The sequence below is a fragment of the Neltuma alba genome, unplaced genomic scaffold (genome assembly GCF_004799145.2).
Source record: "Neltuma alba isolate B1F8T4 unplaced genomic scaffold, ASM479914v2 tig00005516_pilon, whole genome shotgun sequence".
Taxonomy (NCBI): Eukaryota; Viridiplantae; Streptophyta; class Magnoliopsida; order Fabales; family Fabaceae; genus Neltuma; species Neltuma alba.
Window position 1 is genome coordinate 1 of NW_021634141.1, and position 11,898 is coordinate 11,898.

The following is an 11,898-nucleotide window of genomic DNA, read 5'->3' on the forward strand; positions in this document are numbered from 1 at the left end:
TGTTGAATTTTAAATGAAAGTTAATAAAGTTTAAGATTTTTTTTATCTGTGTAAATATGTTGGAAGTGACTTATAAATAGAACTAGAGAAGTATGTTAATATACAAACAAACATATCTAGTGTCTTTTATTTTTATTTTTTATATTGAAGTTTACGTAGTCGAGTTTGGATAAACAATTTAAAATTTAGAGAAACATCCTAAAAAACAAATTGGCTTAAAAATAGTTTGGAATGACGATAAGATCTTTCAAAAATAATTTTTCAATAGTAATTTACAGAATACGAGATAAATATATGAGAAAAGTCTTATCTCACCTTATATTCACACATATTGATAGACATTTAATATAAGAATCTTCAAACAAGCCCTTACGAAGCATAGCGAAAATTCTCATGCTATGGATAGTTTTATTTTAAACGTAATTGATTTACTAAATATAATTATTTATTTTAAACTTTCAAACATTATTACAATTAGAAAGGGTTGAAATAGTGTACTTAAGGGGGCCAAAAAAGGCATGTGATACCAGTACAACAGAAAATCCCACCCAACAAATCCTCTTATTAGCTTCCCTTGATTCTCTCATTATTCAACCCTCGTGATCATAACAACTCATTAGTCTTACACCTTTTTACCAAATCACATCACGGATCATACCAGAAATTAACGATATATGCATAAAAAAGATATAAGCTATCAACAAATAAAAAATATTCATATATATATATATGAAGGTCAAATTAAAGTTTATTTTAATTACTATATATATACTCTCTCCAGTCCTATATATATAAGTTTCAAATAACCAAATCATCTTTAACGAACTAGCAATTAAAATTAATTAAAAATAATAAATATATCAGAAATGTAATTTTTTTCCTTCAAATTTTTTCTTATTTATTAAGAGAGTAAATGAGAGAGGCAATAAATGAAAAAAGTGATGACAGAGAATATATGAGGTAATATTAATGAGAGGGAGGGAGCACTAAATACAATTAACTAAGGGCAAAATAACAAAAAGAAATAATAAATGCTCAGACAAACTAAAAAAATGAAGCTTATATTTTGGATCAAATCTGTCTGCAAAAGTGAAACTTATATACAAGACAGGAGGGAGTATTGGCTTAGTATTCTCACGTAACAGAAGTTTTTCTTCTCTTTTGATAGAAACTTTTATGTAAAGATTAAAATATATTAAAGAATCCTGAAAATCATAATTAAATTACAATGTATTGAACATAAATGCGATAAAATATAATTATTAAAAATATTCTGAAAATTAAATAGTTTATTTTTGAGTTTAATAAATAATTTAAATTCTTAAAATAATTAAAATTTAAAGATATTTAGATCATCGAAACTGTCCCATAATACTAATAATAATTATTAATTAAGCATGAAAAAAAGGTTATATGGTTCATCAACTTCCCCATGTTCCTGTGATCCCCATTTACATGTCCCCACCTTTCCCCACTTCTTATATAACCCACCCTCCTCCCTTCCCTCCTTCTTCATCCATTCCCTCACTTTCCTCATCTTCTCCTTCTTCTGATCATTCTGCCAGTATTAACACATACTTCATATTTCCAACTACGTACAACCCCACAAAAATGTGCCCCTCAAAGGCCAACAAAGTCACTGTAGGCCTAGAAACCACCGCGCTACCGCCACCGCTACCGCCATGACCACGGCCAAGCTCAATGGCCGGCTGGTCCTTCAGCCCACCTGCAACCGAGTCCCAACCCTAGAGAGAAGAAGCTCGATCAAGAAAGTGCCGCCAAAGCCACTTTCTGTAAGCAGCAAGACCACCACTACTTCTGCTCCAGTTTCTCCAAAGTCAAAGTCTCCTAGGCCTCCTGCTATAAAGAGGCCAGGCAACAATAATGATAGTAATAGCTTGAACTCAAGCTCTGAGAAAGTTGTGACCCCAAGAAGCTCCATGATTAAAACTAGTTCTCGTCCTACCTTGGAGAGGAAGAAGTCAAAGAGCTTCAAGGAGGGGTCTGCCGTGGTGGAGGCTTCGTTCAGTTATTGTTCGTCGTTGATCACTGAGTCTCCTGGAAGTATTGCTGCTGTGAGGAGGGAACAGATGGCTCTTCAGCAGAAACAGAGAAAGATGAAGATCGCTCATTATGGAAGATCCAAGTCTGCCAACTTTGAAAGAGCTCCTCTTGTTGATAATTCTTCTTCTTCTTCCTCGGACTCTTTGATCACCACAAAACCAAATGAGGAGGAGAAGCGATGCAGCTTTATCACAGCCAATTCTGGTAATAATTACTTATAGAACTCAAATTATCTTCTTTTTCCCCTCCAAAAAGCAATCATTTTGAGAACCATATGTGAAATGATGTCTTACCTTAAACACAGAATTAATTTACTAATCTGAAATTCTCTGTCCGATGGATAGATCCCATTTACGTTGCTTATCATGATGAAGAATGGGGAGTTCCAGTTCATGATGACAAGTAAGGCCACCCCTCTCTCTCTCTCTATATATATTATTTATAGTCTCTATATCCCTATCTCTCACATAAATATAAACAATTTCACACATCATAAAACAAATACAGAAAATGCTGACTCAAATGACAATAACCCTCAATTATATGTAAATACAGAATGTTGTTCGAACTTCTTGTTCTAAGCGGCGCTCAGGTTGGATCAGATTGGACCTCAATCTTGAAGAAACGTCACGATTTCAGGTTGGATTCTTCTCAAAGAAGCTCACTACATTTTATATATATATAGATATATGTGATGGTGAAATTAATAAGTTTGATGAATTAATGGTTTCTGAAAACAGGAAAGCGTTTTCAGAATTTGATGCAGAAACTGTGGCGAACTTGAGTGATAAGCAAATGATGTCTATCAGCTCTGAATATGGCATTGATATTAGCAGAGTCCGAGGCGTTGTTGATAATGCTAACCGAATTTTAAAGGTATGCACAAATAATTAGCCTCTAATTTTGTTGAACTTGATATTCTCAAATCTCAAGTATACATACATAAACTATAAAATCTGGGGGGCGACTTTAAAATAAAAAGAAAATAAACCACTTTTGTGCTACATGAATTATATAATTATTTGTCTCTTGGCACTATCAACTGATATATACAAGTCCCAGTTTTGCTGGGGCCCAAATGAAAATAACATAAAATTTTCAATATTTCATATATGACAACACTTCACAAACTCCTTTTTTTGTTACCTCAAGTCAGGCTTTCAATGATAACGACTTATTCCCGGCTACATCTTAATAATTTTCTCTCATTGAACTACTCTACATCTTAAAGCTATATAAGGCTAAAAACAGTTATATAAAGTTATGTAGTTGACAAGTTATAAATAGTGCAAAAAATCTTATTTTTCATACCAAAACTTGTAATAAAAACTACTATGCAGTAATATATTTATAAAAGGTCAGTAAATTCAAAAGTATATGACTCTGAAGGAATCACGGAGATGCATTCTTAAGATCACCCAAGAAAAAGGAGACGTGTATTATTATGACTACTTATGAGTCTATCTATTTAATGACTAATATGCTGTGTGGGCAAATTATGCCGTTATTGCAGATTAACAAGGAGTTTGGTTCATTGGACAAATACATATGGGGGTTTGTGAACCACAAACCCATCTCAACTCAATACAAGTTTGGCCACAAAATCCCAGTGAAGACCTCAAAATCAGAAAGCATTAGTAAAGACATGGTACGAAGAGGGTTCAGGTTCGTTGGTCCAACCGTGGTTCATTCATTCATGCAAGCAGCTGGCCTCACCAATGACCACTTAACCACTTGCCACAGACACTTGCAATGCACTATCCTTGCAGCTCCCAGCCCCATCATCCGTACCACCATAGAGACCCCTACTCCACAGTGAACATTAATTCCCAAGAGAGAAGAAAGTGTTGGAACTGCCAGCAAAAAACAAACATAATATATGGTTCGAGTCGTGCTTGGAGACACTGTTGATTGACCCAAAAAAGCTCAACATACAAATGCTTCTATAGCCTGCTAACTATAGTTCAATTTCATCAGTACTTGTATTGTGCATAAAATTATTAGGCAAAAGATGTTTTCATTGTACTTAGCTTATTAGTTGGTGAAGTTTGAGAGTGAAGATTTTATTCTTAGATATAGAGTAGGAGCTTCTTGTATAATTTTATTACTGCTATGTATTTGGAGAGAGTAATTAATGACTAAGAGACTATGTATTAAATGAGTTGAATCCCAATGAATATTTGGAGATATTATATTGTTGTAATGAAGAAGGAGGTGGTGGGGGACTTGGGGGACAGTGAACATGTGAATGTGGGAATAGGGGCAAAAGCAAGGGCATGTGTGGGTGTCAGTATGCTTTATTAGAAGAGGCCATGTGACCCATCAGATTTTGCATTATTTGTGTCTCTTTCTCTTTCTTTCTCATTCTTTAACAGCCTGTTTGTGGGTGTGGCCTGGGCATATATACACTCTTATGCAGAGGTCACTGTGTGTAGGACCACCAACCCCTCTTCTTCCCTTTCTTTTTTACCCCTTTCTCCTTTGTTTTTTGTATTCTCAAAACTTTTTGGCCTTGTGGGGGTCAATATTGTTATGTCATGCCCTTCGAGTTGGTTTGCGTTTCTTTCTAATACTTTTCAATCCATCTGTCATGTGCTTCTCTACTGTTTAAATGGTTCTTATTATAACTCACTGAGTAGAGTACTAATTATATTTTTCTAAGATTGCTTTCTATGTGACTTTTTAGATGCAATTCATGGTATTAAGTATGGATTAAATTGGGAAATTACTTTTTTCACTTTCAGATAAAGTGAATAACTTAACCACCTTTTACTGATTTTGTCTATCAAGGTGATTAGAAGTGTTTTACTGTAATAAGGATCAGAGAAAGTATATAGACGTGTGTGTGTGTGTGTGTTAACCTCAGGAGATAAGCTAAGTATATTCACCCATGTGCTCACTTCCTTTTATGAATCAAACAATCCCTTTCTGTCTTTAATTCTTACCTTTATGCTATTATTACTTCTTCAAAAATATCAGCAAAGCCTTCTATCAAACTCGATTTAAATCATGTATATTCACTCAACCTTCAGACTGTAATTAAATGTAGGGTTAATATAATTTCTGGTTTCTTAAGTTTGCTCTTATTTTGATTTTGATCCCTCAAGTTTCAAGCTATAGATTTTAGTCATTTAAGTTTCATTTCATTTAAAGCATTGGTCCTTATAATCAAAAAAAAAAAAATTGAACCATTTTACTTTTTGAGGGACCAAAACCTATAGTTTGAAACTTGAGAGATCAAAACTAAAATAAGAATAAACTTAAAGAACCAAAAATTATATTAACCCTTTAATCTAATATGACTTGAATTTAACTGTCACGTCATGTTGATATAATTGAGAGCCCTAGTTAGCTGAAATAAAACACTAAGTAACTGAATTAATAATCATGTGATCATTCATTTAAAGTCATTCTATGCACTTATCTTCTCTTTTTATTTTTATCTGAATACAAAATACATGTACAATCATTTTTAAATCAATGACCATATATATAGGAGTCAGCTGTATTATTAGGTTCAGAGTTGAGCTTACTAAATTACATAAAGAAGGATAACTTGCGTTTTGCAGGAAACATTTAATACAGTACACATGGGGAGAGAGAGAGGGGGGAGAGAGAGAGATGTAACCAAATGCAGGAGATGAGGTTACTGGCATGACAAGGAAGAGACCCTACTTGAATGAATGAGAGATACTACTAGTTGATGACAAATATATACTAAAAAACGACAACAACAAACTCCATAGCTATTGACCAAGTCTCCCTCTCTCCCAGGCTAGCTTTCTCTCTCTCTCTCTCTATATATATGTATATGTATATGTGTATGTATATCATACAAACAGCACGTGTATGCATACAATATAAGAGAAGGTCAGACCAGAGGAGGTCAATCTGAGTTCTAGATGGAGTTTTGGAGTCAGAACAAGAGATATTGCTACCTCTTGTTTTTAATGTAAGAAATAGATAACTAATTTGCGGATAGTAAGAAAATTAGTTAAGTTAGTTATGTATAATAAATGAATATTGTCTTCTCTAAAATATCTTTATTAATCATGTATATCAGAGCTACTTCTTGATGAAAACTTCTTAACATACTTAATCAATATAGGGATTATTTGTAATTAAATTTTGATATTAACAAATTTTCCTTGGAAAGTTGGCAATAAAAAATTTCCCTTGGAGAGAATTAGAGCCCGTTGATAGGCAGAACATGTGATAAAGGAAAAGAAACCAAACTTCAATTTTCCCCCCTTCGTGAAGTGAAGCAAAATTGAATGGATGGGCGTGATGATGATATGAATTGAAATTTGAAACCATAGATGAGTGACTAATGGGCTCGACGATGTGTTCATTGGGCCTGGAAGAAGTGGGCTGAGGAAGAAAGGCCCGTTTTGGTATGTTGGGTTCATTCCTTCCAACCACTTGTATGACATAGTTTAGCAATGAATCCCTTTTATCTTTTATTTTTTATTGTAAAAAAAAGGAGAATCCCTTTTTATTCCAAAAAGGATTAATATAATATTTAGTTGCTCAAATTTGTCCTCATTTTGGTTTTGATCCCTCAAATTTTAAACAATAAGTTTTGGTCCCTCTAAGAACAAAATGATCCAAGTTTTTATTAGATTATAGGAACAAATGTTTTAAATGGAAAAAAAAATTAAAGGACAAAAACTTATGATTTAAAATTTGAGAGACTAAAACCAAAATGAGAAAAAATTTAAAAAATCAAAGTTCGTATTAATCCTTCAAAAAATATAAGAAATAAATTATTTTACTCCCTACTTATAAATCGTGTCTTATTTTCATATATTATATTGATGATGGTTATATTGACATTGATCTTAAATTAAATCAAAAAATCCATATATATTGCTATATTATGCTTTCCTGACCAAAAGTATCTTGCTGATATATAAAATAAAATTTTCTAAAAATTATATTATTCTTAAATTATGAATAATGTAGTTTCTTTTTTAATATCGTGTAAGCATGTAAGGAATTGAAAATATAAAGTTAATATAAATCTAACAAACTAGATTCCGTCTGCTATGAAAAGTGTTTTTTTCCCCCATTAAAGAAAGGTGTTAATCACTGACAAATGCTTCTTCTAGTCTTTTCTTATAATTCACTGGAATGATTTTAAACACAAGCAATAAAATTTTTTTATCTGATTGATGGCCAAAAAAAAAATTTATCTCATCTTTCTATGCCTACCTTATTAAAGTGGGTCACCCAGGCTATAATTGGTTTAATATAGGTTTTAAATGGTTAGATGAAAAAAAAAAAATTGGGTTTAGATGGTTGAATGTGAATCCTGAATCTTATGCTGTTTTTATTATCTTTTGTCAAAAAGTTAAATCGAGTACTTAAATCATTAAATAGGTTGTCTTGAAAATTTTTTTTTGAAAAATTTAAAATTTTTCAGAAAATCTAGCTCCTTATAATGTGTTGAATAAAGTTTGAATTCTCATTAAGAAAAAGTGTGCATAATCAAATAAAATTGTCCACAACAAAAAATCAACTGTGCCTACCAAAATAGGAAAAGCGGGTCTCCCTTCCATTGAAATGTTCTAGTCTTCAGGCCCAAAAAAAAAAATGTGAAAAAAAAATGTTCTAGGCTCGTAACATGGTGAATGCCGAATGGAATTTCTTATTAGTTATTACTGTTGTTGCACTCTTCGGGTCACTTTCACATGTATACTGTACTTCCTCAAAGAGATGAGGGTTTTAGGCGGAGAAAGTTTAGTGAGCTCTGCGAATAGCTCAGAGGCTTAAACCCTAAATTCAAAAAATGGAATTCCAATCTGTTTGTTGTGGGCTTCCCTCTCAAACATTTTCTTCTAATCATCGCTCCTTGGAATTCTTCCATTCGAAGTCGTCATTGAGATTTCAGGGACTTCGCCCTGCAGCTGCGTCCAAACGTACATTTTCTTGTCAGTTTGAATTTCTGGGTGGATGTCATAATTTTTTTTCCATATTATTATTTGGTAGTGTGTTTCTATCTTCTCTCTTTCGCCCCTCTTGTTCTAATATTCTCATAAGACGAAATTTTGCGGCACATTCCGTTTCAGGTTTGAAATGGCTGACTAAAGAACCTTTACGGTTGCGCTTTAACAAAAGGTCTGTTATTAATGCTTCGATTTCCAATGAAGATGGTGGATTGGAATTAAATCCAGGACAGCGTTCTAGTGTGCCTGTTACTAGATATCATGGGGTGGAACCATTTCGTGGAAAATCAGGTTCTGTTTCTTTCTATGGGTTAACATACCACGCAGTTGAAGAGAGAAAATTGGTGTCCGCTCCTTTTCAAGAAGAGAAGGGCTCTCTCGTCTGGGTCTTAGCCCCACTTGCGTTCATATTGTCTTTGATTCTTCCGCAGTTCTTCCTTGGCAATGTGATTGAGGCGTTCTTCAAAGATGAGATTCTAGTAGGTATTTATAGAACCTTGTACTTGCTCTTCACATTTTTGTGAATTCGGCACGTCTTTATACTGTGTTTGTGTTTCTATGTATTATGATGCATCTATATTTTGTCTGTGTTAGAATTCCTCTGCCAGAAAGATCAAAACTTTCGAACGTCTATTTATATTCGTTTCATTAATGATCGATAAGAAGTTCAATGATATGCTGAAGTTATAAGTTGCGTCAACTACTCAATTCCAGCACAAGCCTCTAGTTTGTGCTACCACCACTCCACATCCGTATGTAACTCGCATCATTATTGGCCAAAGTCAAAAAGGAAAAAAAAGAAAAAGAAAGAAAACACACACACACGCCCCATTAGAAGTTACTACTTATGTGATCATTGAAGACTCATGCAGGCAGTATTCTGAAAAGCAGCTTCATAATGCTGTTATGTTTACATGCTCATGTTATCAATTAAGGCGAATGTTGACTGAGGTGATAACTAGAGTTTAAGATTTCTCTAGCTTCCTTTATCCAAGCTGTCTTCTGGCCCAATTCCCTTAGCTTTATATGATTTACTACTATAATAATTAATTGAATTTCATTTAAAATTTCAATACCAAAACAGAAAGTAGAGTAAATGATTTTTGTGGTGATGCATCTAACAACATGACCTTCGCTTCCTTCACCTATCACCTATCCAAACAAAACAACAGGGGATGAAATAGAGAAGCCTTGATGTTTATTAGATTGTGAGGAAGAAAAACAAAGTGAACTGTGAAACAGATATTAAAGAATGTCCATGTTACTTTTTTAGAAGAATTGCCATGATTTGTTGTCAATGGATTTCATTATTTACTGATTGCTCTTCAGATTCTGATGTGTTTCTGGTGCCCATGCATACTTAATTATGCTCATGGACGTTTGGGTTGAAATAGATGCGTGGTTTGCTTTGTTTTAGTTTGACGTGTTTATGTAGAAAATATCTTTAGTAATTTTGGTTAAATTTTCTCTTTCCAATGACATTCTTAGGGCAAGGAAGTTGAATTTTACATTTGATATGGTTTTGATTGTAAAAAAAATCTTATTAGCAGCTGGGTGGAAATATCTCTAATAATTATTTCCATGTTCAATAAAATGCAGATATGATGAGTTCACTGTTTTCTGAGGCCGTTTTCTACTTTGGGCTGGTAACTTATCTTCGTGTGGTTGATCATGTCCAAAGGCCATATTTGCAGTATAGCGCGAAAAGATGGGGTCTTATCACAGGTCTCAGAGGATACTTATCATCCGCTTTTTTCACAACGGGCCTCAAGGTTATTGCTCCTGTCTTTCTTGTGTATTTTATCTGGCCGGTGGTTGGCCTGGCATCCCTGGTTGCAGTAGCTCCTTTCTTGATTGGTTGTGCTGTTCAATTGGCATTTGAGAGATATTTGGACAAGCGCGGGTCATCTTGCTGGCCTCTAGTCCCCATCATATTCGAGGTGCGTTATGTTGTGTGGGGCTCCTTTTAAATTGAAGTGTCGCGTAATTTGATTTACCAGAAAATTGAAAATGGACTTGATTTAAAAAGTTAGTCAAAGTCATAACATTTGAAATTGATCTGCCAGGTATATAGGCTGTATCAGCTGACGAAAGCTGTTAATTTTGTGGAGCGGCTGATGTACTCAATGTCGGGGCTCCCTAAATCCCCTGAATTGGTAGAACGAAGTGGTGCCTTGTTTGCAATGGTTGTGACCTTCCAATTTCTAGGGTTGGTATGCCTCTGGTCATTGTTGACATTCCTTCTGAGGCTTTTTCCATCTAGGCCCGTGGCTGAGAATTACTGACTTTCATCGCTGTGTATATTTCTTTGGATCATGTTTGATATATGTAGGGTATCATTATTAGTTTTCTTCCTTTTCTTCCTTTTGCATTTGGTTTGTTTTGTTTTTTCTTTTGGGTGGGGCGTTTCCATCAATGTAATGCCTCGTTGAAGGTGCAGCTTGAGTTTATTATAGGTTCCTAATTTTTAAGTGTCGCTGTTTTGTTTTGTGCTGAGTTATCTGCCCGGTTTTTTCCCCATGTACATATGGAACGACCACTCTTATCTTTAAAAGTGACAAAAGGTCCTGATTCGTTATCCGCTATTATCCATTTTTCTCCTAAATTAACCAATCATGAATATAGGAAGCTATGCTTATAATTAAGGAATTATACGACCCGTTAAAAACATCATGACTTGATTAAAGTTGAGCTGAAATCAGAGGGATTTAATGTTAATTATTTCAAATCAATTTTAGTGTCTGCTTGGATTAGATTAAAAAAAGCTTCCCTTTTTTTTTTCCCCTAAGCATACATATTTTTCTAGTAAAGACAATTATATTCAAAATACTGTCTAACATTAAATATAAATATCTTTTCTAATAGAAATTCAATTTTAGTTTGTTTGGTACGAGGAATTCAGAAGGAAGAAAAGGAAAAAGAGGGGATTTTGCTTTCCTACTCTTGTTTGGTTTTATAATATTTTGTCTTAATATGATCAATGTACCCATACTTATGTTTAGTGTTCCGAAACTATCCATCCTAACCTCCTTTGCTCTTTTCACATCTTATTAAATTGCTTTTAGTTGTCTATTTTCATCTCAATAAAATTCTTTATTAACTATTATTAACATTTTTATACGATATATGAATGCAAAATACTCCAATAACAATGCTAAAGAATAATTTTTTCCGACACAAAACGACAGACCTAGAAAGAAAACAAGAGTTCTTGTCTTATGGAGTTAGATGTTGGTTGTCTATTATAATTTTATTTATTTATTTTTTATAATTATCAAATTATAATTTTATATATTAAATGTCATTTATAATTTTATTTTATTAGACATTTTAAAAAGTTTGAAAAACAACTTAAATAAAATGAGGGTAAAATTGTCCACATAAATTTTTTTTCCCTCTCTTCCCCTTCTGAGCCAAATAAAGTAACATTAAAATCTCTCCTCTTCCTTTCCTTATGCCAAGTCCAAGTAAGGTAATATTAGAATCCTTCCCCTCCCCTCACCTTTACTTTCCTCCATTAAAATCCATCACCTCCCTTCCCTTCCATTGAGCCAAACACACCTTAGGATATGTCATGTTGTGGGGATTAGCCTTTTCTGTTTGTTAGTTAAAAAAAAACATTTGTATGCTGTACAAGAAAAAATCTGACAAATTTTAAGAGGTTTCAAATATTTTTTGAGTGATTTCAAATATGTTTTTATATGTGAACAATTAGAGGAGGAGGAAGGGGTATCTCATCTCCAAACGATAGAGTGAAAGATTAGTGTGCTGTCATAGGAATTGATGGAGGCACAGAGATGAATGGAGAGGATGAGAAGTAAAAGCGAGATTTAAAAAAATATAGAAATTTTTTTTTTAATGAGTTATGTGAAGAGAGAAAATAAAA

At 33.6% G+C, this 11,898-nt stretch overlaps 1 protein-coding gene and 1 pseudogene across 2 annotated transcripts; both read left to right on the forward strand.

Moving 5' to 3' along the window:
- The first annotated feature begins 1,611 nt into the window (after window positions 1–1,611).
- Window positions 1,612–4,256, forward strand: LOC114747939 (uncharacterized; annotated as a pseudogene).
- Window positions 4,257–7,806: 3,550 nt separating this feature from the next.
- Window positions 7,807–10,476, forward strand: LOC114747940 (uncharacterized). 2 transcript variants are annotated; one of them, XM_028936289.1, is made up of 4 exons: window positions 7,807–7,997; window positions 8,136–8,495; window positions 9,612–9,952; window positions 10,079–10,476. In XM_028936289.1, the coding sequence occupies exons 1-4, from the start codon at window positions 7,856–7,858 to the stop codon at window positions 10,295–10,297; spliced, it is 1,062 nt and encodes a 353-aa protein (XP_028792122.1). In that variant the 5' UTR covers window positions 7,807–7,855; the 3' UTR covers window positions 10,298–10,476. The 2 variants fall into 2 exon arrangements, with proteins under 2 accessions (XP_028792122.1, XP_028792123.1); XM_028936290.1 differs by having other exon boundaries at window positions 7,807–7,985.
- Window positions 10,477–11,898: the final 1,422 nt, after the last annotated feature.

Bases quoted from the DNA above. Each gene is read 5' to 3' on its own strand.
- LOC114747940 (XM_028936289.1), top strand. From the start codon at position 7,856: ATGGAATTCCAATCTGTTTGTTGTGGGCTTCCCTCTCAAACATTTTCT. The intron at 7,998-8,135 runs GTCAGTTTGAAT...ATTCCGTTTCAG, and splicing joins GTCCAAACGTACATTTTCTT to GTTTGAAATGGCTGACTAAA. The intron at 8,496-9,611 runs GTATTTATAGAA...AATAAAATGCAG, and splicing joins CAAAGATGAGATTCTAGTAG to ATATGATGAGTTCACTGTTT.